Source organism: Durio zibethinus, chromosome 20, assembly GCF_047325235.1.
Source record: "Durio zibethinus cultivar Kanyao isolate XHJ-2024 chromosome 20, ASM4732523v1, whole genome shotgun sequence".
Classification (NCBI taxonomy): domain Eukaryota; kingdom Viridiplantae; phylum Streptophyta; class Magnoliopsida; order Malvales; family Malvaceae; genus Durio; species Durio zibethinus.
This window is the reverse complement of record NC_143181.1, coordinates 5,128,588-5,155,531: the sequence shown is the minus strand read 5'-3', so window position 1 is coordinate 5,155,531 and position 26,944 is coordinate 5,128,588. Positions and strand designations below refer to the sequence as shown.

At 29.1% G+C, this 26,944-nt stretch overlaps 3 protein-coding genes across 5 annotated transcripts; 2 read left to right on the top strand and 1 right to left on the bottom strand.

Moving 5' to 3' along the window:
• The first annotated feature begins 27 nt into the window (after positions 1-27).
• On the top strand, positions 28-2,112 carry LOC111314970 (uncharacterized). The gene is made up of 4 exons (XM_022916587.2): positions 28-181; positions 1,364-1,467; positions 1,577-1,724; positions 1,873-2,112. Exons 1-4 carry the CDS (start codon positions 163-165, stop codon positions 1,908-1,910), a joined length of 309 nt encoding a protein of 102 aa, XP_022772322.2. The 5' UTR covers positions 28-162; the 3' UTR covers positions 1,911-2,112.
• Positions 2,113-7,475: 5,363 nt separating this feature from the next.
• LOC111314969 (flavonol synthase/flavanone 3-hydroxylase-like) lies at positions 7,476-10,997 on the top strand. Its single transcript, XM_022916585.2, has 3 exons — positions 7,476-8,127; positions 9,251-9,578; positions 10,295-10,997. Exons 1-3 carry the CDS (start codon positions 7,667-7,669, stop codon positions 10,505-10,507), a joined length of 1,002 nt encoding a protein of 333 aa, XP_022772320.2. The 5' UTR covers positions 7,476-7,666; the 3' UTR covers positions 10,508-10,997.
• Positions 10,998-11,587: 590 nt separating this feature from the next.
• Positions 11,588-16,980, bottom strand: LOC111315618 (fluoride export protein 1-like). 3 transcript variants are annotated; one of them, XM_089749521.1, is made up of 8 exons: positions 16,628-16,907; positions 15,393-15,418; positions 14,804-15,173; positions 14,615-14,689; positions 13,634-13,732; positions 12,826-13,018; positions 12,280-12,704; positions 11,588-11,910 (listed from the first exon to the last, which is right to left on the bottom strand). In XM_089749521.1, coding segments are annotated over exons 2-8 (1,383 nt in total). In that variant the 5' UTR covers positions 15,395-15,418; positions 16,628-16,907; the 3' UTR covers positions 11,588-11,691. The 3 variants fall into 3 exon arrangements, with proteins under 3 accessions (XP_089605647.1, XP_089605648.1, XP_022773216.1); XM_089749522.1 differs by lacking the exon at positions 15,393-15,418 and having other exon boundaries at positions 16,628-16,980; XM_022917481.2 differs by lacking the exon at positions 16,628-16,907 and having other exon boundaries at positions 15,282-15,418.
• Positions 16,981-26,944: the final 9,964 nt, after the last annotated feature.

Sequence of the window (26,944 nt, the reverse complement as noted above, 5' to 3'; positions counted from 1 at the left end):
AAAAAAGGACACGTATACAAATATCTATGAGCCGATTAAATTAAGTCCTCGAACTAACCGTCAAGAGGCACCGGCACGTTTAAAAAAACGCCGATTAAAACAGCGCAGTGGTCGCTATTTGCTCTCCCTCTTTTTGGTAAAGAAGACACTGGAATTTTTCTCATGGCTTACGTCGAGCAAGGTCTGGATCCTTTCTTTCTCTCTCTTTTTTTTTCTCAATTTTCCATTTATTTTTAATAATCTTTTAATTTATTATTTCTGTTATGAGATCTTTTAATTTGACTCGAAATCTATTGCCAATTATTACTTTTTTTTTAGTTTTTAAATTTAATATTGTGGGAACCCTAATTAGTTATGGGAAAAGAAAAGGAATGAATTTTTCATATTTATGTAATCAATCTGATTATTGTGGATCGTAATTTATTGCGAGGTCAGCAAATTGAGGTTTTAGTCGGTAATTTGATGAAATTTGATGAGAATTGTTTTTGGAGCAATCTTGAATTTTTGGACTTTTAACATATGAATTTGACAGATATTACTGTTATGCGACTCTGAAACAGCTGAAATGGAGTTTTCAGATAGTCTTGGTCCTAGTTTGGGGTTGCCGTAGGGTTCCAGAATTGTGGCTTGGGAAACTCTGGTGAAAAAGCCTCCTTTATTGGTAACATTTAGAATCAGTTTCAATTAGAAATTTGGAATCCATTTGACATTGTGGTTGCAGAAACCACAAATTATTGACCAAATGCGATACACTCATGAGTCATGACTGTGTTCGTGGGTGATTTTAGTCGCAATTAGCCCAGATCGTTCCCAAAAAATTTCTTTGGTTTTCAAAAAATTCCTTTGTTTGAAATTTCTACCATTTTTTTTTCTTTTAAAAATTCAACTTTTTATCTCCTAGAGCCCATTTCACTAACCTCTCCACAGTTTCTATGATTTATTGGCTCTCGGGGGTGGTACCGGCTAAAGCTGTGTTATCTTGAAGATGTTTCTTTCCTAGTTCCTAATACTACTACAAATTCAAAAGAGGTTCTCTATGTTCTTCCACATCACGTCATTCTGAGAGTGTGTGTGTGTGTGTATTGTGAATTCAAAAGAGGATATAGTTGTATTGATTATCTGTCTTGACTTGATTGATTGTGAACACTGTTGGTGATATTCTTAAACTTTTTCATAGAGTTTGTGGCCAACAATCATTGCTTAGCATTTTCTGCTGTAATAGTTATTTGAAGATAAGCTGCAACGTATTGCCTTTGTGCTGACAAAATTGTCTTGTTTCATCACTTTAGCATATTGCAAGTACCAAGGAGACTTCCCCTCTCTTAATATTGTGTAAAACATTTGTTCATGTGTGGTTATTCAGGTGTTGTGAAATCAAAGCGGTCAATATGGCGACTGAGAACAATCACTGATTTTTTCTGGGCAATTATCAATTTCATAGGAGTGTTTTTTTCAACCATGTTCTCGGTAAGATTTTCAATTTCCTATGTCAGTGGTCAATGCTAGGATTCCTTTTTTTTTTTTCCCATTAATCTGCATCAATCCATTGGAAACTTGAATGTTTGATGTGCAACAGATGGAAAAGTCGGATGCCTACAGAAAAAGCTCTGGTTCAAGCAAGAAATGGGATGGTGGTCCAGGAGGACCTGGAAGTGGACCATATGGTGGTGGTGGCCCACGCCGACCACCACGCGGACTAGACAATGTTCGAGGAATTGATCATAGTATGTGCTTTGCCTTTTATTATTATTATGTTAGGAAACTTAAAGAGTTATTTGTTGTTTGTCGCCAGAGCATGCTCCTCTTTCTTTCTCTTTTTCCCGTTTAATTTGTCTGCTAAAATATAGATATTTTGATGGTGCTATATTTCAGGTTCCCTTCCAGCCTGCGGCTCTTGCTGTGGTGGCTAGTTGTGGCAAATTTGCTATGCATACACTGTCGTATCTAAAGTCCTTTTATGTTGTGTAAGAATTTCCTCAGTTGTTAATGTCAATAGATTGCCTTTGAAACATAGAGATTCAAACCTCAATAAACCAACGATGCTTTTGTGTACTCTCAAACATTTATCCTTGATGATCTTTGAGCAATATATGTTGCTAAAGGTTGGGTTGATAGTCTTTCTACAACTGGTCGTTTGGTTCTCTCAATAAACATGGTTCGTCGTTGGATTCTCCATAGCCAAACTCTGTTTTGAAGAGATTTATTTGGGATGTCAAATTATTTTAGGTTCAAATTGTTAGGAATATACAAATGCATGCTCCTTGAATGAACGAGGGACAAATCGCAGCCACAAGGTTTTTTTAATGTGATACGGGACACAAATTTAGGCTTCGCATGATAAAAAGGATGAAAAATATAGGCTTTGCTTTATAAAAGGGAAGAAAAAAAATTAAGGATAAAAAATTTGTTAATCAAATTATTAAAATTCATAATCAATTTCTTATTTTATAATTTAATCATTGGATTAAACAAAAAGGAAATTAGACAAATCTAGGATAATCAACACCAATAATATGAAATCAACAGGAGGTCTTTGAAGATGTTCGATTCGTTTGCGTTGAGGGAGGTGAGGTAGTCCGCTGCAGCATTTTTAGGTTTTTGATTAATATTGTAATTTTCAAAGAGCGGTGGATGGAACTTGTTTCAATCAGATGGATAGAGCTTTTAGAGTCAGACTCCAATCTCAACTTGAGTAAGGCCCATGGATCTACTAGCTAAGTCTGATTCCTAGAAAAATTGCCCTGTTCATGTTTCACTTAACTTTCATCATTATTTTTTAAAATATTTTATTAAAATTAAAAATTTTGAAATTCAAACTTTACATATCTTATGTTTTAAAATTTTTTTTTTAAATAATGATAAAAATTAAATTCAATTGACTCAAAAATTTAATAAAAACAAATACAATGTCAAAAAAATTGAATATAGTAACTAATAATTAATTTGATAATCATATATATTATTAGATTACAATATACATAGACACCTGCTAAGGTTTACTGTATAAACATTTACGTGGATAACTTCTGTATATGACATATAGGATAATTTTTTAAAAAAGTATAACTTTTTTTAATTATAAATTAGATAAATTTGAATTTATTTAAATATCATAATTATTTAAATTATAATTACAAATCAAATTAATCTAGAGATATTTTTTTATAATTTATTTACAAGAAAACCTTATTTTATAAATTGTTTAATTATAAAAATCTTTCAAAATGTTTTAAAATTATAAAGATTAAGTTTATCCTATTTTTTCAAAAACTCATTGTATTTTTTTATCTTATTTGTATCAAACAAAAATTATCTTTTAAAAAATTTAAGTAAAATATTAAAAGTTCAAATAATCTTTTCATATTAAATCTCTAAATAATAAAACTTATATCAATCTCAACTCTAACTATCAACTTTATATTTAAAAAAAGTAAAAAATTTGATTTAATTTTTATAATTTATTATATCTTTTTAATTTTTTTAAAATATCAATTTGAAAATTATCTATTCAATTCTAAATGCCATCTCTGAGTTATTCTACAAATTAAATATTACAAATGCAATGTGTTATATCATTTATTATTATTTTTTATTTCTAGCTTTTTAGAATTTTATTACTATTGCAATTTATTTTTTCGGTTTACATCTTTCTTTTTCCAAAATATATATTATTAATATTACAATTTTGTTCTTATGAAAATTAATTTTTTTTTCAATTTTTTCACACATCTTCTAACATTTTTCATATTTTGTACAGCAATTTGAACAAAATTATAAAAGTAAAAGTATGCTTATACTTTTTTTATTATTTAATTTATCATTTTATTATATATTTGTTCTTTTAAGAAAGATATGTAATTTATTTTTATTTGATATAAATTTTATGTGTATAATATTATTGCAAATAATATTTGTGCAAAGTGAAGATATATCATTTTTTTTCTTTTTAAAAAAATCATTTTTTTATGAAAGTTAATCATATATAAAATTATATATATATTATAAATTTTGAAATTTAAATATAATTTTAAATAAAATACTAATTTATATATACACATAAAATAAATAAAATTATTTCGTATATCATAAATCATAATCTAATTTTTAATATATTGTAAGGGTATATTAAGATATTCATTACCATCATTTGAACACAACAATCAACCACAACTTTTTGGAAAGTTAATTGAAAATTCTAGTTGGATGCTTATAGGTACTTACTAACAGCTCAACTTTCATCAAACCAACCTGCAGGAATAGCCCACATCTCCCAATAATACTTTCATGCTTCCCAACCTTGGTGTTGCCCCTAAGACCACTAGTTTCAACTTCATGCGGGGCTGATTTTAAAATTTTTTTCGTGGGGTTTACGCGTGTGTGTGTATATATATATATATATATAGATCGATGAATTTATTAATTTTATCAATAAAAATATATATTTAATAAAAAATTTTAAGATTTTTTAAATATTTGAAATGTTCATAAATATTTTATCTTTTTCATATGAATTTCATCACTGAAGTTTACCTGTAATTTTTTTATTATAATTGTTTAATTATAGTAAAAAATTATGTAAATCTTTATTATTTATAAACGTGAATTTTATATAACTTTAAATTATAATTAATTATTATCATTTAATAATTACAAATAATATTTTCTCATAGCTTTTCAGTTTTCACGTGTTGCTTTCAATACCATTAGTTTCCCTTTCGTGTCGCTAGGGCAAAGTTAGAGCTTACAAGGGGACACGTTAATTATGCTTCAAATTTTACTTTTATGTTAATTATTTTTTTTATATATTTAATGTATTGTTTATTGTATTAATTAAAGGTACAGTTTATACGTGAAGAAACCAAAAAGTGTGAGATAAAAAAGGAAAAAAAAATTGAAGGCCAGCATTTTAAGCATAAAATAAAAGCAAAATGAGCATATAAAAAATAAACAAAAAGCAGAAAATTTTTCAAAAATATAAAAAAAAATCAGAATAAATTTTAGAAAAATGAAAACATTAAGTACTTAATTTATAACCATCTAGATGAATAAAAAAAAAAAACAAATGGTTGTAGAAAAACCTAAAAAAAAAAAAAAACCAGCAGAGAAAGCACTAAGGCTTTGGATTTCTTGCCAAGCCCGCCCTGACTCCATTTTCAAGGAAAAAACCTGTCCGGAAGGGATCCAGGCGGGACAAAAACCGTCAGCTATGGATTTCTTGCCTTCCCTGCCTGCCACGGCACCCTCTGTGGTCCCTGACCCCAAAACCAACCAACCCCCTGGGTGAGTTATTCACATGATGATCCTGAATCTAACGCACTGCAGCATCCGTGCGCATTAAAATTTCACAGAACCTTCCATGCAAATTTATTATGAATATTTATTTCCAAATTTTAATTTGCAGTTTACTGTTGCAGTCGCAGGGAAATACGGAGGAAGATGTTCAGCTGGAATTAGTTAGCTGCATTCTGAGTTAGAATAGAGAGTTATTAATGTAGATCTGGAATTACTTGTACGAGGCCATAAATGAAGTTGTTAGGGTCAGTAGCAGGCTATTTTTGACAGTTAATTAGTGATCTGCGTGTTATTCCATGTGTACCAGTTGTAATGGAGCAGGGAAAGGATTTTATGAAACCTTTCTCTTTCGATCTGGCATTGGTAATAGGGAGAAATTAAAGCTTCGCTCAGTTGATTTAATTAGGTCATTATTTTAAAAAATAATATTTAATAAATTTGAAGATCGGATCGTCCATTCTCTTATATCCAGATCCTTCATTTACAAAAAAAAAAAAAAAAAAGAAACCTAAACAGTTTTTAATAGGTGACATAGTACGTAGCCAAAAATAAAAAATAGTACACAGGCTCGGGATCCGCAAAAAAATGTGAGCGTTTATTATAGACATGGGAGAAATAAAATAAGTTAATTACGTTTTTAATACTTGAATTTTAAAAAAATGAAATGCATTTTAAAATTTTAAATAATGTATTAATTTAATTTAACTCTTTTATATAATATTTAGTCAATATAATTTTATTATATGCCTATTATTTATTAAATTAAAATGTTAAAGAATTTTTTACGTAGATATCAAGTGACAAAATAATTGATCCATTTTAAATAATTTTTATAATTTAAGTAAAAAAATTTATATTTTCAAATTTATATCAAAAAAATATTGATAATATGTATAGCAAATACGTAATTTAATAATATTAATCAGATGTTATATATATAAGTTGTTATGATTATTGAGATTAGAGTTTTGATTAATATAATATATATTTTAAAAGTTTAAAGTATAAATTATACATTATTTGAAAATTCATACATGAATTGTGTATTTTATTTCTCTAAATACTAATTTATATATTTTTCTAAAATTTAAGTGTAAAAAATATAATTAACTCAAATAAAATCTTGCAAGATGAGTTAGGTTTGAATTAATGTCCTTTGGTTAATTCCTCTTAAATTACAATGATTTCTTCTAAAGATTTCATTGCAATTAAAATTTGGTTTTTCACTGTCAACGAGAAGATCTCATTAAGCATTTACGGCTAATAAAGTATTAAAGCGTCCAACTAATATTTTCCATATTTGGTACATTCGTAAGATCAGGACTCAGGATGCACACCAATGGGATCCTCCATTAGTATCGAAATTGATTCTTTATCAATGGAATTTCATTATCTATACATTAAGATTTTGTGTAAAAGAAACGTACATGTTCATTCTAAATTCTCAACACATCTAAAGTTTCAAGCATTAATAAATTTTTGTGTATTAATTTACCATCGGTCCAACTCCCTATATTTTCCCGTCAATGACCTCTTAATACATTGGTAATTATTATTTATATGTATAAAATTCACTCAAGAATTATAAAATTCTTAATTGAAAAGGTTAATGATTGGTATATTAAAAAAGTAATGGAAAACAACCAAATTAATCTATATACTATAATTTTAAGTATCTAATAGTTATCAATTTTGATATCTGTTCTTCAAATTAAAAATTTTCTTTTATGCGTAAAACTCAAAAATCATTAAATTTAATTTGCATAAAATATATAATTAAAAAACTCGATGTCTAATTCAATTGATACTTACAATTATTTTTAACAGATAATATTTAATAAATATAAAATTCAAATTTCAATAATTATAATTTTTTTCTCTATTAAATTAAACTTTCCTTATAAAACAATAACTAATTCCCAATGAATAAACTCTGCCCCTCTACTCAACTAAAAATTAATTTTTGAGTATATATATACTAATTAAGTTGTTAGATATAAATAGCTTGTAAAACGCATTAGATGTAGTTAATTACATGAATTTATGTTTTCCGTTTGAACTTATGAGATATAATTAAATGTTTTTTATGAAAAAAAATCTAATTAAATCCTAATCGCCTTTAAATTACACTCCTTAACAAATTGAAGGCAATCTTTGGGCGGGGGTCACGTTTTGTGCGGAAAGAACACTAAAAATGATTGATTAAAATAGATATAAACCCTGTTTTAGACTGAATCTATTTATGACATAACAAAATATAGGTTTTCTTTCTCAGCTCCTGTAGAATTATATATAAATAGGGAAGGATGCAGATCGCGAAACAGCTCAATTAGCCATAAGAAAATTGAAACTAGGGTTGGAGGGCAGGAAAGAAATGGAGCCAGAGAGAGTGCAAGAAATTGCTAATTTGTCCAAAGAAACAATCCCTGAAGAGTTCATCAGGACAACAAATGAGCAACCAGGGCTGACAACCGTTCAGGGGACCGTGCTTGAGGTCCCGATCATCGATCTCAGCGACCCTGATGAAGAAAAAGTGATACAAGACGTTGTGAATGCGAGCCGTAACTGGGGGATGTTCCAGGTTGTGAACCATGGGATTCCTGAGGATACCATAAGGAGGCTGCAAGAGGTTGGCAAGGTTTTCTTCGAGCTCCCACAAGAAGAAAAGGAAGTTTATGCCAAGCCTGCTGGGTCTCAAAGCATTGAAGGCTACGGAACAAAGCTTCAAAAAGAAATACAAGGGAAGAAGGCTTGGGTTGATCATCTCTTCCATAAGATTTGGCCTCCTTCTGAAATCAACTATCAATTTTGGCCAAAAACCCCACCTTCTTACAGGTTTGAAATCCGCATTTCCTTTCGCATATGTAATAATATATTATATATAAAGATTTATTCAAATTTTCTTTTATTTAATTTGTGTCCAACCTTTCTGTTGCGTTTACTTTCCCATTTATTTCAAGCATTTATTTAACTTTCCATTTCATAGATGTTTTTTGTTTTGTTAATAAAAAATAAATAGCAAAATATAAAAATATTTAACCCTATTGGCTTCTCCAAAAGACTAAGGAAAAACAATGAAATCTATAAAAAAAAAAAATTTATTTCAATTAATTAATGTGATTATCCTTAAAAAATGATATTTAATTAATAAATTTGAATTTAATTCCCATTACTTGTAACTCTTTTTCTTAATCACAAATTCTGCTTTTATTGTATAAAAAATAACGATAAAAGATGTAAAGAAAAATATAATATTTTATTTGATTTACAAATTTTGATATATTTATTCAAATTTATTTACTAAAAAGTGATGTGAAAAAATAATTTTTATATCTAATAACAATTTTTCTCATTATTTTCTATTATTCAAACAGATTCTATGATTTGTAATAATATTCAGCACTAATAATAATAATAATAAAAAAAGAGTTTTGCCAACTAATTTCCTTTATTTTGTTCTTAGTTGATGGGATAATAGTAAAAGAACATTGGGTTCAAATTCTTTTGCTATATATTAATGGCGGTGGAAGAGACATTCATGTATGTAGAAAACGACATGCAATCCTCATGATTTTTCTTTTCATTGTTTTTTATTTTTTTCTTTTCTTAAAAAAGAGAATTTTTAATTAAGATTTTAAAAACTCCACAAATTTTTTTTTTCTTGCCATCAAAGTTATATGTACAAGATTGTAAAACATACAATAATCAATAAGTCATTGCATTTATTAATTCATAGGGAGAGTGAAAATCATGCTTCTATTTATAAAAAAAAAAAAAACTATATGATTAATACATTGTTTGGTGACAATAATTCATTAATGAAAAATATTTTTAATATAAAATTTTAATTAAATTTAATAAATATCTACAAACACCTCGGACTGTATATAATATATATACCGATCAAATTAATCATTTATGGGATTTTTGCATTTGCGTTTCCTCTTATTAATGGCAGGGAGGCAAACGAGGAATATACAAAGCACATGCATGGGGTGGTAGACAAGCTATTTAGATGCCTGTCATTAGGGTTAGGGCTAGAAGGGCATGAGATGAAGGAGGCTCTGGGTGGCGAGAATTTGGTGTACCTTCTCAAAATCAATTACTACCCGCCGTGTCCTCGGCCTGACCTAGCTCTCGGCGTGCCGGCTCACACCGACATGAGCTCCCTCACCATACTGGTGCCCAATGATGTGCAGGGCCTCCAAGCTTGTAGAGATGACCGTTGGTATGACGTGAAGTACATCCCTAATGCTCTCATTATTCACATTGGTGATCAAGTCGAGGTATGTCCATTTATTTTCCACTTTAATTTCAGTTCATAATAATATATATTAAAGGAATTTTTTTTTTTTTAATTCTAATCCCAGAATTTCGATTCAAATAAAAGTTACCCAAAATGTTGATGTGATTTAATCACAATCATAAAATTCGAATTGAAATGCTTTATTATTAAAAATTAGATTTATTCAATTGAAATATCTACAAACCAGAAAAATCAACTTTCTTAATATTTTAAATTTATTTTTCTTATTTTTATTACTAACAAAGGGAATTATTTTGTTATTTATTTCAGATAAAAACATTTTTTTATACGGAGATCATAAAATCTTACGCTGTATAAATTTTTTTATCTAATAAATGATATCACACCTTCCATTTTCATAATTTAAATGAGATATCCAAGTTAGAATATTAATTATAAATTATAATAATATATTTTAGGAAACCTTATAATATAAATTTATTTTCTTGCTAATCATTTTTATACTTTATCAAATAAAAATGGCCAGCGATTTCTTATGAATATTTAAAAAATTTTGACTTTATTCGTATTTTTAAATTTTTACAAAGATTAATGTCTAGTGAAAACAAAATATTCTTAGTTCCCAGGATTGATAGTTTCAATTATAAAAAATATATATCATGTGACTTAAGGAAACGATATATTAGTCTTAGGAAAATCTGGAAAATTATTCCCACAAATTTTTTTTTTTTGCAGATTGTGAGCAATGGGAAATACAAGAGCGTGCTTCACAGAAGCATAGTGAATAAAGAGCAGACAAGAATTTCATGGCCATTGTTCTTGGAACCACCATCAGACTTAGAAGTAGGGCCTCACCCTAAGCTCATCAATGACGCAAATCCACCCAAATTCAAAGCCAAAAAGTACAGTCAATATTGTTACTGCAAGCTCAATAAGATCCCCCAGTAAGCACGTTTTTCAAAGCAAAAAATGGAACATAATCAGCTTGCAAGGCAATATTGCAGTGAAATAATTGCAGTATCGATGAAAATGTGTCTGTATTCAGTATTCTGTCTGCTGGAGTTTCATTCTATATCTGGAGAAATTACAGTACTATCTTCTTATAAGTAAAAAATGTATTTTTTTGATCAAACCCTGGAAATTTGAACATTAAAAAAAAAAAGAAAAAAAAAAGAAACAATCAATAAACAAAAAACACGGTAACCAAGAAGCCATCGGAAACCCCAAAATAACCTGCTGAACAAGCTATCAAAACATTGACTTGTTACTTGTGCCGATCTCGATATCAGGCATCAGCAAACATTGTTTAGCACTCCTGGATAGAGTTTCATTCGTATTCAACGCGTTTTTACTTAATTTGATTTAAAATTTTTTTTTTTGAAAATCACATATCAAATCAAGTTAAATGTGGTGATATAAAAAACATCGAGATCATATTTTTTACAAATTCAATTTTATTCGACTATATATATTATTTTTTAATTAATTAATTATATATTTATATTTATTTAATTTTAGATTTATATTAAAAGATATATTTTATATTTTAAAAATAATATTTTATTAATTTCAAATCAGATACGATTTTATATAATATTGAATCGAATTCAAATATAAAAAAAAATTAAAACATTAATTTTAATTGAATTTGAGTATTATATATATATATATATATATAATCAGATTAAGTTCAAAGTAAACAAAATTTTATTTCGATCTGATCTAGTCATCCATATTTTTAAAACAATTATATTTGTCGCCCATCCCAATTTGACACGTTGGTATTTATATTTCTGGAACAGTTATTTCTGTCGCCTATTAGTATTGCTGGCATTGCAAAATGCCTGAGCTTCAGCCTTCAAAGCAGCGATGGAGCTTTACGTTACACGTTCTCTAGTAGTACTAATTACGTAGTGAGTTAGAAACAAAGAAAACTGATGCACACCTTGTTCTCTAGGACAAATTGAGTATGGTACTAGGTTGAAGAGAGTAGTAACGTACAGCCAGGACTGTCATGGCAAATGTTCATTTTAGGAGCAAAATAAAGTTCTCTTAGAATCAAATTTGACATCCAAATCTTTTAAGTTTACACAACCCGTAGAGAGAGAAGCACCGACAGATGGCCTAAAATTCTATGTGTATCCTTTTGTCCAAGCAGGTACATCGTATATCAGAATCCCTAAAACAAATGACAATCCCATGGTAATAAAGGCATAAACATAAGCTCTCCAAGGGTACTTGCTCTCTCTCATTGCATTGAACTCAGCAATGAAAGTAGAAACTGTGCTCAGACAACCCAGAAATCCTAACTGTATCCCTGTTGCCACGGTGTTGAAGTTCTTAGTATTTACCTGCACCACACCGCTCTGACCTCATTAAAATTTATGGAGTAACAATTAATAAATTTCATGTTCATAAAATAATTACCCATAAGAAAACAATTGTTACTATATTTCAAACTCACATTTTCCCGAAAAAGCAGCAAAAGAAGAAGAAAGATACTATAGTAAGGTTGACAGCACAGCTGCATAATTAGTTGGCAGATGAGGATTTGCTTTGAGCCAGCATAAGAATATTTCATGATTCAGATAATGAGAGAGCCATTCATATGCCATTAATATGGAAGCCTATGCTGATGTGCATACATACAGATGCAAAAGAGCGAGGGTGCAAATTGGGAGTAAAAAAGTAAGGACAGAAACCATTCAATGAACTCTTACCGGCTTTTCCGCTATGGAGAGTGCTGCCATTATACAAGCAGCAGAAATATTGGCAATCAAAGTACCAAATGGAAGCCATCTCAGAATCCCAGACTTTCCTAACCCACGTCCATTAAGTCGAGCCAAGAACCACCTGATCCACACTCCCAAAGGTGCAACTAAACAAGCCAGCCACAGCTGAGCTCCACTGCTACCACTGCTAAATTCCTCCTCCAGCAGTGCTCCACTCACACTCAATAAAACACCTAGAATTAACAATAATACCACCACTGCAGCCAAATGACATCTGACGCTGTTGAGCCTCCAATTACAACAAGTGCTAGGAACTTCCTTTTTTGTGCTTGTGTTTAGCCTTTTGAGAATCCACCTGAAACCCTTGGCTGTCTCAATCCCAAAAATGAGGGAATAAGCTGCAAGAAACAAGCCTGCAAAAAAAGTTCAATTTTTATGAATGGTTCGAGACAAGACAAGACCTTTTTTTTCATTAGTTTTGAGAAGGCAAACAATAAACACTTGCTACTCATAAGCAGGAATGTAGCACATTACCTATCAGAAACCCAAGTACAGCTTGCACCCAGTGGCCATTTAAACTAAGATCAAGCATTTTCTGATTCCAGCCACTGAAAGTCGTGACACTTCCCAAATAGCCAGTGGTCAATCCAATTGCCAATATATCAGATACCTGAGATATGTCTCCTTTGAAAACAACACCCCACCACCCCATCAAGAAAGAACCAACCTGTAAGAATATGTCAGTAAATTTTCAAGAGAAAAAAGACTTGGAAGATATTCATTGGAGGTGAAACAAAGAGCAATCCAAGCAAATGAAAGTCTATTTGGGAGTGCAAAAACCAAATCCCAGGCATCCAATCTATCTCGAAAATAGCTTTTCCTAACCTAAGGCTGGAAACAGTTGTCCACCACCACAACTGCCTTGGATTGCCTTTAAATCAATTTTGATAACTCCACCTTGGTCTAACTAAATATCCAAAATCTATGGATTGAGATTAAGTGCTTTGAGCGGCATGTCCGGTGCATGAGCCTCACAGCAGCAATCATAAGGGTAGCTCAGAGTCTAACATATCAGCAGTATATCATTGCCAAAATTACAGAGCACAAAATGCTCAATTAGCATTAGATAAACCAAGTAAAAAAATCTTGTGGCATTGCAATAGAGCCCAAGCCTTTGCCAATGTGTATAAGCGCTCACTAATGAATGTTTGTGCATATGCATGGCTGAGCCAGTGTCGGTGTATGCATCCTATACCTATAAATTGTCACTCACTACAAACAGTGTGTGTGTGTGTGCGACAGAGAGAGAGAGAGAGTAAGAGAGAGACAAAGAGAGAGATACCATATTAGAAGGAAGATTGGGGTACACTATGGTCTGGTTGCTGGTCACACCCGTAATGCTAGGTCCAAAAAGCCTTTCTAGCAAATATCTTGTCAAAACCTGCAAAACTATCAAAAGTCAAAGTTTTGCCAATAAAATGTATTCTTCCTTGTGTTTTGTAACTCAAAAGTTAGAATTTGCAAATAAAAAAATGTGTTTACTTCTAAAAAATTGAGATTACAATACCAGGAAATTGGAATCAAAGAATGACGTGGCTCTTTGCAGGCCAAACAAAGGACTAAAACCTCAAATGCTAATTCTCACTAGTACAATAAAGCAATAGCTGCTATTATTTTCCCATTTGGCCATTTTGTTAACTCTTAGTGCCTCCATTAATGAAAACCAAGCATTATGTATGCATATAAGTAATGTTGACACCAAAAATTGCTAAAAGAAGAACCCTGCAAGGCTACTCCCGATCACAAAGCTACAATGAAGACTGTTGATTTACCAATAAAACTTTGCAGCTTAACATCTCTTTTCACTAATCATAAACAAAAAGAAAAGAAAAAAAAATCGAAAGGAAGAGCACAATCCAACCGAATAACCGTATTCAGTTTTGCTGGGTATATTGCTGACATTAACAGAAGTGACCAATATTTACAGTATAGCGATGCAACCATTTGCTGACATGGATGCCAATCAAATATCAGAATCTTGATGATCACAATACTAAACCAATCAATGCAGAAAGCTGTAAATTTCACCAAAGATCTGGTAGCTAATGCCGAGTGACCAAATGAATATATTATCATAGGCTACAAAATGCTGCACTTCAAGAAAGAATCAACAATTGCAAGTAAAAATTAAATAGCAGATTTCCTTCTATTCAATAAATAAGAAAAGAATAGAAAATATACAAGAATGTTGTCCAACATATGAACATAATAATTTCCTGTCACCAAGCCAACTAACTCAACAATAGAAGGTTGAGTATATTACCCCCAGAATTCCAAAAACAGCCAAGTGGATAAGACATGATATATACTCCAATGACAGAGGTAGTCCTTGTTTTTCCTGCACAAGGAAGCATGAAGCACATAATTTACTTGCATTATCAAAGCCTCATTGAAGTTTGATATGCATATTATCATTAACAATCAAACCAAGCAGAAACAATTGAAAGTTCACTTGTTTTTGGTCCCCAGAGCACTTCAGTGGATCAAATGGAAGGGGAGATACAGCATCCTCTAGCACGGGTGACACGAGAGAGATTTCATTTAATTCGGATGGATGAACAACTGCCCCACTTTCCATTGCATGATCAACAGACGAGCGGAAACTACTAGTCACACTGTGCCTATTGCTTTGAAGAGCCCGATCACCAATATCTCCTGCCTCTGAAACAGACTCACTATGAACATCATCGTCAGTTTGAAAGGACATGACTCTTGATATACTGAAAGATCGCTTCCTTAATGAAGGGCCACTGCTGCTTGTCCTACTAAATGGTCCAGTTTGTGTAGGTTCAGAGTTATTAGTACCGTGATCCATAACCCTCCTGTCAGAAATATCAGATTTCATTCTTATTGGTAAAGCTTCAAAAGAAGCAAAAGCAAACTTGTAATGTTTATTCATAAACCAAGAAAAAATGAAATAATAGTGGTACAGCTCTTGATGATGGTGATGGTTGCGTTAATCATATTCACAGCGTCAGTAAAAGATTGTCAAGAATTTTGTTAAACAAAAGTCCATACGTATGATAAGTGATTCCTCTTACATAAGTTCTCATAACAAAATGTCAATCTGAAAGGCAAAAACATATAACAACTGCATTTGTCAGCGTTCAAACGTATATTTTGAAAGAGAAGCAAAAAAAATGAAAATTATGTAAATAAAATCATCAAATGGTAACTTGAAAGGTCAGCAAACGGGACCTACTCAGACTGTTTCCCAAACACTCAAATATCGAATAGGGAGAAATAAATTTTTCACGATAAAATCATTCATATGACTCCCTTGCACTTTAAAACATAAACATCACCCAACACTGATCTTATTTCAAGATTTTCTACACTAAAATAGAGTGGTTCCTATAAATAAGCATCTGAAACATGTTTCTTTTTTAAATTAATAATTACAAACAAGATATTGTGAAGGCCAACACCTAATGATAGCTACATGTTATCTCTTAAAAAGAGGTATTGTCTCGAGTTCAAATCCCCAATTACCAAACTCAACCATCTAAAAAAATTCCAAAATTCCAAAATTAAAATGAAGGGAGTTTGGGATGATGTTGCTGCAATATGACTTAACACTGGAGCAGAGCCACAAGGAACAGAACTGAGAACATAACAATATTTAGGAAAGGTATAATTGGGTCCCATGAAAATGAAACTGATGCTGAAACTGACATATGCAAGCTTAGTCAATTTGTTCGAACCAAAAGGATTAGCAAGGACCAATCACATTTGGGACTACAAGGTTATTCACCCATTCAATAAATGAAGTGGTTATGGCAGAGTGAGGGAGAGAACATGATAGAAAGTCAAATAAGACAAAACAAACTATGAACCTACGATTCTTTTCTGATAATCAGCTATTCATATTCAAGTGGATGTGGATCCCAGTAATTTCATTGTATTCAACAATAAACTTTTCAAATTTAATTGGGAACAATCTTCAAACCCATTAATCAACATCCTTTTCAATAGTTTTGAAGATGTGTCCTCCACTAATAGAACAAACCAAAAATAAATAAATAAATAAAAAGTTACATAAAAAATTAAAATAATCCCAGCTTTAATCCAACTGGGTTTCATATGATAATTCCTAAAAATATTAAATCTTTACAAAAAATAAAAAATAAAAAGTATAAGCTTTTCCAGTTTCTTTTTGCACTAATATAATAAGCATAGCATGCATAACTGAACGTCACAACAAAAGTAAAAGCCCGGATTAACAGACGAGAAACAACATAAACAAAAGCAGTAATAGAGGAGAGAAGTAGAGTACCAAATCCTAGTAGTTGAAGTTAGGACGTCCGAGAAAGGAACAAGAGATGATTCAAAGGCGAACAAAACAAGAAACCAGTAAATACGGTTGTTATGAAATAGCCAAAGGATTCAAGAAAAAAAAAAAAAAGGATATAGTATTTAATGGGGTGATTAAAATTTGGATGTTTCAATGGAAAGAAGGTTGGGTTTGAGGGTTATGAGTTAAAAACTGAAATGATGGAGGATGTTAATGGAGGTCAAGACTTTTGGTTTGGTTTCAGAAAATGAAGAAACACGGAGACTGCGGATGTATATAATGGAAGAGAAGACGATACAACGACATAGAGAGAACTGGTGTTGTGGTGTTGGGTTGTGTTACGGCTTCTGTTAGACACGTGGCTTCGATGTATTTGAGTTTGACTTTGCGTTCCGTTTTTGATTTACAACTATTTTAAGGTTCAAAGGGTACAACCACAGAGAGAGAACTGATTCGCTATTGAAAACAATTAAAAAAAAAAAAAAAGGAAAGAAAAATATCTGCATGAACCGGTTTTCACTGTCTTAATCAAATGTAAAATTTTTATTTGAAAAGAATTTTTAATCTAACTCAATATATTAAAGACTAAAATAAGAAAAAAAGACCCATAATATTTAAAGATATTTCACTAATAAAAAAAACCATAATATTTAAAAATATCCTTTAGTCACATTAAAATAAACCCTTAAACTATTATTACCCACTATCAAATCCCTTTAATGGATGAAATAAAGAACTATTAACTCATTGACATGCTGGTTTTTTCTGGCGTGGTAAATAATTTGCAAAAAACAAAGTTAAAAAAAAAATTATTAACACTGTTATCTAAAAAGTCTCTTCGTCTTTGTTTGTCCATGCCCAATCTTTTTCATCGCCTAGAAACAACTCTTATGAAAAAAGAAAGTGAACTAAAACCGCCAAAAAGAAAACTAAAATAGAGGAATAAAGAGAAATTAGAATTAAGAAAAAAAAAAAAAAGAAGAAAAAGCTTAAAGCAAAAAAATATGAGATAAGGAAAGGAAAAAGAAAATCAATAAGATTCTAAGGTCAGAAATGAAGAGAAAGAGTCACGTGATCTGTTCTTTTCATCTTTCCTCAATTATTATTTTATGGAGCAAGATGGGATGTTATTTTTTTATGTTAAAATAATATTATTTTATATCTAATAAATATTAATTAAATATTTAAATCATGATTAAATATTTGAGTGATTATTTAATTCGTATAAATAAAGATTAAATATTATCAAATTTTAACAATATAAAATTTATTTCAACGAAAAAATATATATATATTTTACGCGTTGTTAAATTATTCGTGTGTAAAAGTCATCATAAACAAAACATGATGTCAAATATGATGTTGAATTAATTTATCCATATGTAACGATAGCTTCTGCTTATTCTAACTATTTTTTAAGCTTATCTTGTTTTTTTGGCTTTTTTCTTCATCATTTCTGTCTATGAAATAGCTCAAGTTTAAGATTTTTTCCTTATTTCTTCTCATTTTTTATCATAAAATGAGAAAAATTTTCTGTTGAAATAACATTTAAACATAATGTCTTCTTTAAAAATTGGTTTATCTAGCAGTATAAATCAAGGTCGATATAAATTTTGGATTTTTCTAATGCTCTGATTTTTTTTTAATTTGTTTTTCAAAATATTAAAATTGCAGGATTTCTGGAGGAGTGTCTTATAATATAAACATGTATAAGTTAATTTTAACTAGTTACTCTATGGAATGAGACTTTAAAGGAGAACTTATTTTTTGTTACTGTAATATGAAGGTAGCTAGATGGACTTCATGGACGAATAGCAATCCTTATAGAAGATTTTATGGATGCGCACATTATCCGATAAAGTTTATTGGTATTTCTTTGGTGTTTTTGCTAGTATTTCTTTGGTGTTTTTGCTGGTATTTATTTCTTGATATTTTCTTAGTGTGATTATGGGCTGATAAATTTATTGGTATTTCTTGGGTGTTTTTGCTAGAATTTATTTACTGATTTTTTTTGTGTGATTGTAGGGCATTGTTTATGGATTTGATTTATGGTATGATCGTAAAATTTCTGAAAGAGCAAAGAAGATTATTTTGGAGCTGAAAAAAAAAAGAGAAAATTTTTTATATAATCGTATTCAAAGTTTGAAATATGAAGTTTCTTAGTATAAGAAAAATGTTGGTAAAGCTTATGTTATCACAAAGAATATGCAATTGAAAAAAAAGTTAGTTTTTTTATGTTGAAATTGAAAGCAAGCAATAAAATTATTGGTAGTGGACATGGTAAAGATGGTAACTGAAAAATAATTTGGCTTATCTCATTTTTTTTTATACTTGTGTTTTGTGTAATCTTTTTTAATGCCAAAAAATTTCTGAAAACTTAACTTATATGCTCGATAGTAGGTTAGTAAGATTGTCATAAGGGTATGTAAATGTTTGTTAAAACTTTTTCTATATCAATGAGCATTTAACCCTATGAATTTTGTTGTTTTATGTTATTAGCTGTGAAAATATGATTTAGTATAATATATTCAACTTGCAATATGCAATTAAAAAGAAATCTGAGCTAATTTGATAATAGAGACAATTTTATAATAAAACAATCTGATGAATGTCAATAAAAAGTGTTCTTACATAACATTTAGTATGAAAAACATTCAACCAATAGAAGGTTGAATAGAAAGTGTTTTTACAATATTAACAAGAAAAATATAGTTAACATCAGCAGCTAGTAACAACAGTTAACAGAACATAATATCAACTATTTAGATTTTTTTTCTTTCCTTTTATTTCTTTTAGAAGCAAGAACTTGACTTTCTTGAGTACCAATTACATTCTCAACAACCTTCATTTTGCTTTTACTTGTCTCAACCGCTATTACTTTTTCACTTCTCAATCCAGGCTATTGAATAAAATTTATCAAGTTATAATAGGTAATATTTAAGGAAATAAAATAAAAAATATATATGTTTGGTAAAGAATCACTCACATTTAAAATTTGTCTCCTTGTTTCTAAATTTATATATAATCCATAACCTTGCAAGACTTTTGTCTTGCTTCTAGTGGCCGCTTCAATAATGTGCTTATCATTGTGACTTCCAATGTTGTTTATTGAAATTGTTCTCTTCTAGTAGTTGCAGTTGTAATTGTAGATGCAAAACTATTAATATTAGCTGAAGCAGATGCAGATGTGTAACCAAATCTAGATCCAAAAGCAGAAGTTGATATGAAAGCACCATAAGCAGTAGCTGAAGCAATAGTATGATTGCTTGGATCATATGTAGCTTTAATATGATTTACAATACTTGATGCACTTTAGTCCATGTTCTGGTCTCCAGATCTAATTACATGATAATCTTGCTATCATGGATAAAATAACAAAATTGAATTGATGGGTTAGTGCACTTTAACAAGAAAAGATCCACAATAGTACAATGTTTATAATAATAAATAAAAACAAAATAAAATGAAACTACCTGATTGCCTACCATATGATAACCTCTTTTGCTATGGCCTAGTTGATGACATAGTATACATGTCATTATCATGTCCTTCTTGGACAGATGAATTGAATTGTTGAGCTTATTTTTCTTAGGCTCATCATATCCTTTCTTCTATTGGTTTTGGGCCTCCCTAGCATATTTCTAAGCTCTAGAGGTAAAACATTCTCTTTTGTCTTTGGTTTGGCCTAATTGTTTCTCCCAGGCATAGGTTGTAAAGAATTACTATAAGACTGCAGATATTCCTCATTATGATACTAATTAGATAGAAAATCTTTTATATTTTTACGTAGATCTCTAATTGCACATATGGCATGTGCATATGGAATACCAAAGAGTTGGTACATTTTATAACCACATGTTTTCTCATCAAGTAGACAATAAATCTATCTACACCTACATCTATTTCATATCCAGTATTTTCATTAAATGTAACTATACATTGTGATGCTATAACTGTATTTTTTTTATCATTTTTACAATGTTAGGACCAATTACACCTTTCCACTTAAAGCATTCTTCTATTTTCTTCTCAATTCTTATCATCAGAGACCTTCTTATGTCTTCAAATATAAAAATCATTGATTTTTTTTTCTTGCATCTAACAATGTCTCATTGAATGCTTCACATAAGTTATTGTTAACCAACTCACATCTAGAGTTTATGTTGAAAAAGGCTTTTACACCATTGTTAAAGTAGAGCTTTTATTATGTCTATAGCTGTAGTATCATTTTTTTCTTATATTTTTTTTATTTTTTTTCAAATTATCTGATTGTTAAAGACTTAGCAATTATCCAAAAAGTCATTTTTATCTCCTCACCCCCTATGTCCCCTCTTAGGCTAATTAGTGTATACATCCCTAGCACAGAATCTATATTCAACATCTAAAAGCAATTTTGTAATTGTTTTATCAAGTCCCTACACTATTTAATTTATTAAAGTATTCAATACATAATTTAATTTGATTTTAACAATTCAGTACATCTAAAAATAATTAATAAGGAGTTAAAATATTTAGTACATAATTTAATTTAAATCAATATATAAATATTTACTTTTTGTTGATCTGTTATAATTGTCCATCCTATACCATTTTCAAAAGACACAAAGTCTGATTTCAACAAATCAAAAAACTATTTTTATGAAGCTTTGCATTCCACTTTCACCAATGCCCAAGCCACTAGAAACATTTGATTATTTTGATCTCTACCAACAGCACATAGCAACTCATTTTTTGTCAATTTTTTAAACCAACAACCATCTAGTCCCAAAAAAAGCCTACAACTACTTCTAAACCTTTTTAAGTGCTCCAAAACATATATAATTCCTTGCAAATACAGATGGAGAACTTGGCAATGACCAATGAACTTACATTTTCACTGTGCTGCCTTTATTAGTTTATCTGATCACATCAGCTTAATCCCATAAAGGTCTAAACTTATCTTTATAATTGATAATAACTTTATCAGCCATATCTTTTTTAGCCATTATTATCATGCTAATATTTACCTCTCTATCAAACTCTTTCTTAACTAACTCTTACACTTCTGCATTTTTAATAAAAAGATCATTTATAAATATATTTGTGTACAACTCAACCAAAATAGCTTAACTCATCCTTGAATTTTTTAAAATCTTATTACATTCATAATTGTTATTATAAGTCTTTCACTTGAAATGATTGTAACTTTCTATCATATACTGCATAAATCACCCAAGGACATTATTTTGCATCACACTTACCTTTAACAAAATTCTTACAGTTCTTTACCCAAATAATACCCTTATTTATCTTAATAAATAATACGGACATAGCATATTTAAATTGTTATAAATTCTCAAATAACATACCTAACTCAATGTAAAGTGTTTTTACATTGAGATCATATACTAGGAACTTACTTTTCATCTTAGTAGCATAATCAACCATTTCATCCTCATATTGATAGGCTTAACATACTCACAAAGTCATAGTACTCATTTTGATATTCGTCATCAACATCTTCATTGACTTGTGAAGTTGAATCTAGTTCCATCATAGGGTCATCATTTTTATTGCTATTTCTATCAGCTATATATTTAACTTTTACTCCAGCTACATCTTCATTTTCTACCCTTGTTGTCTTTTTCCCCTCAATCACATCTTTATTTCTTACCTTTGCTGCTTCAACATCATCTTCATTTTTTATCTCTGCTACCTCAATGGCATCTTTATTTTCTACCCTTGCTACCTTAACATCATCTTCAATTTTTACCTTTGTTGTTTTAACTACACTTTCATTCTCTACCCTTACTTTTTCAACCATTCCTTTAGTTTCTATCTTTTCATTCTCTACTGCCTTATCTACATATTGATTTTTTACCCTCTTATTCTCTATTGCATCTGCTACGTGTTGATTTTTTACCCTTCTATTCTCTACCACCTCAACTACATCTTTTACGTTAGGAGTTGTTAACAGCTTAAGAGCTAAAATAGCTTCATCTATACCATGTACTATATACACATCAACTCCACCTAGATTTATCATATACCTAATCATATCAAGAGTGCTTCTATCATTATTTACTACCATCAAGCTATCAGCTAGTGTTTTTTTAGGTTTTAAATACAATATCTCACAAATATTCATATACTTAATCTCATTACAAATGTTTAACAACTCAAAGTAAGATATCTTATCAAGATCAACTACTAATTCTTCTATTATCTCATTTATATACATCAAATTATGACCATTACTAACAAAAGCTCTAGCATAGTAAAATTATATAATACAATAATTAAAACTCATACTGCAAAATAAAAAAAATTAAATTCTGTCACAATAAACCTTAAATACTAGCAACAATAATTGATAAGTACTATAAGAATCATTTATAGCAAAATTTTATGTTATAAGTGTTATAAGAAACCCTAAATCCCTAATAATAAAAATTACAGTTAGTTTAAGTCTTCGTGTCCCATACATTGTTATCTAATTTTTGTTATAATCTTTTACTTTATTATATAATTTCTTTTATAAGCTTTTACTTTGTTATAACCATGTTATAACCAAGGTTCTTTCTTTGAAATGCAATTTTTTTTACAATAGGTCTTTTATATGTGCATCTTGGCTCAAAAGTTTAGCATATTTTTCTTGTTTTATTTTGTGCATAAAATTAGAATTCACATGATTGACTTGATGCTATTGTTTGGGCATATTTTTGGCAAGATAATTTATAAAATGGACTTGATGTTGTGATTATGCTTATACTTAAGCTAGGTTATCTTTTTATGATTTTGTGACTGGTTCTATGGTTGGTTCATGGCTATCCTTATCATAATTTTGTTATTGAACTACTATAGTTGACAATTATATTGGACTTGGCTAAAATTTTAGGAGATATCTTGAAAGTTAAGTTTTTTGTATATATTTTTGGAATCTTTTTGGTCAGGTAGTGAGGTAAAAATTTAATTCTAACCTTTTGATACAACAACTTAATTATTAAATAAAATTTATGTTGTAAGTGTTTTCAATGCTAAATTTAGCCCTATTTATATTCCTAGTTGCCATGAATTGTTGATTTTTTTTGTATGAAATAATATTTATTTTTTATATTGATTAATTAGCCTCACTTATGCTATAAATTAAAATAATGTGATGGGTGATCACTTATGCTAGCATTAGTAAAGGCCTAAGTGATAGGCAAGAATCAAAAGGCTACATAAATAATTATGTTTAAATAGAATATACCTAAATAGTAGAAAGTCCTAACTATAATTTTGAACAATTAAGAATAACAACAAAAAATCCTAACTATAATTTTAACCAATTAAGAACAAAAAAACCCTAACTATTATTTTGAGCAATTAAAAACACTAGCAGAAAACCTCAAATATAAATTTGAGCAATTAAGAACAATAATAAAAAACTTTAACTATAAATTTGAGCAATTAAAAATAATAACAGAAAACTATAAATCAAAAAATGTTTAAGAATAAAAAACTGTAGAACAACCTAAACCAGAATATGCCTAACTTTAAATAACAACAAAAAACTCTCAACCACAAAATTATTAATTATGAAAACAACAGAACCTAAAATATGTGTACATATTATTCACCTCACACAAATTTAACAAAAAAACAACAATTAACCTTTCAAATTTTTGGAGCTCAAATAATTGAACCCTAAAAATAAGAATGTTGGTTAACCTAAAATAGGGTTTAAAAAATGCTTATCTTACAAAAATTAACAAATGAAATTGAATCGGTGATCAAAATAACTTGTCTGGGTGATTAAGGTTAAAAATGATCTTCTCTGGGTTTAAAAATTTTTAGTTTTTTTTATCTAGGTTAAACGTAAATTTTTTTTCCTAAAACTCTTTTCATTTTTTTTTTTTTTAGAATTGTAATAAAAAATCCAAATCAACATAATTTTGCTTAATCGGTTGTTTCCTAATCTTTTTACGTGTTATAATAGCATGTAAGATACACATTCCTTTTACCGTTGAAATACATCTACATTGTTACAAGTCAATAACATTTGATCCTTATTTGTTGAATTAAAATGTTTGATCTTGAATTGAGCAACCACCAAAACGTTTGATCCTAATTTGAGCATTTAGCCATAAATATCTAATTTTTATAATTTACATTCAAATCAGGGTCTTCTACTTACTAACAATTAGTTTTAAGTTGAATGTTTAATATAGTATTAGAGTCATAATTTTCTTCTGTTATTCTTTTCAAATTTGTCACGTGATAAGTTTTTTTCATCTTCACCTATACATATGAAAGTTTGTTAAAATAGTATTATCTCACATTTAATAAATATATAATTTTTTGTAATCTTATATTCAGGTTGGCTCATTCATTTACTACCAATTGATTTTAAATTGGCTAAATGCCCAATTTAAGATTAAATATTTGCGTAGTTATTCAATTTAAGTCTAAATGTTTTAATTTATACAAATAAAGATTAAACGTTATCAACTTGTAACAATTAAGGATTTTTTTCAACGAAAATCGTGTTGTGAATATTACGCGCTATTAAGTTTAAAAATCATTATAAATAACTGTAATGTGAAATTAAATTTTTCACGTGGAATGATAGATAGAAAAGCTCTTGCTTTTGTTTTTCTAAGTCCATTTTATTTTAATTCTCTTTTTCTTTATCCTTTTTGTTGGAGTTTCAGAAAGCTTAAAGTTTATAAGCTGCAAGTCTACAACCGTACTCCATGATCTTCATTTTGGACAATATCAAATTTTCAATTGCTCATTACTAATTTAAATTTTTAAAAAAATCATAAACCCACAAAAATTATAATACCCACAGTATGAAAAAACCCAAAACTAAATCACATAATTTTTCATTACCATCCAACCATTTTAAATTAAAACTTATAATAAAATTTTCAACTTATAAAATTTCCAATTTCCTTATACTTGGGTAAAGAATGAAATAAATAAATAGATTAAATAGTATAACTTAGATTGTGAATATGTTAAATGCAAAGGAGAAAGGGTGATAAAAAATGGATCAATTAACACATTAGTGTCACTTGAGGTCAAGAGTTACAGTTAGAGAAAAAAAATATACTATCAAGAAAAAAATTGGAAGAAAAAGAAAGTTAAGCCTGCTTTTACAGATCTTGTTACTGAGAAAAAGTGAAAAAAATAAGGCCTTCATAATTGAAGAAAACTAGCATTGAAGTGGAGAAAATCTAAGACTTCGAAGAAAAAAAAATTTAATAAGAACAAGAGAAAAAATTGAAAGCGTTTCTTGTTCTTTTGAAAATTGCTTTTTTATTATTATTTTGACTTTTTTTCTTTGGTTTTGGTGAGTTTGTCATATACAAGACATCTATCAAATATTTGACAGATCGATATCATTTATTAATGCCATTCAATTAAATCATGCATGTAATACATAAACAAACTTCTGTCAAAATATATCCTTAATTGTAAACTTTCAAAAACATTTGATCTTAAATCAACACAATTCAAACATTTAATCTTTAAGTAAGCAACCCATCAAAGATTTGATCATAAATTGAGCATTTAGTCTTTTAGGTTAGATGTTTAACATTCTAAACGATCCAAAGTCAAGAATTACGTTGTATGTCTTTTCATTTTTCTCTCAAGTATTTTTATAAAGAATGAATTAATGTTTTTGTATTGATTATTTTCTTCTCAAAGAACCAAGCTTCTTTATTCAATCTAAAGAAAGTTAAAATTTTTAAAATTTGTATCAAAATTGAACAAAAAATAAAATAACCCACAGAGAGCATTTGGTTTGAGAAATCTTGTATTCCATGGGAAAGAATGATACCTAAAGAAAAGTTTGATTTTTAGGGCATCCTATTTTTAGATTCTTGTATTTGTTTGGAAGGAATTTGCATTTGTTAAATCATATATTTTGACTATAATCTCCTTTACAACCTTGTAAAATATCTTTCATTTTGTTTAAAAAAAAAAAAGAATCAAATGGCAAATGATGTCTTTTATCATCAAATGAAATAAGAAGATTTTATTTATTTTTAAAATTAAATATACTCAATTATGGCATTTAATTACACATTATTCCGTTATTGCTTGCATATAAAATTTTAAACACTCAATTACGATGTTTCATTTAAATAATTGTCGTAATTGCTAGGATTTAAAATTAAAAAAATTCAATTACGACATTTTATTCAACCAAACGTTTTAATTGAGTGAATATCTATACAAGTAACTAATAAGAAGCATTATAATACGAGAATACATAAAATAGGAAATACATTCATATTTATGATCAATGAACTTTTTTTAGAACAA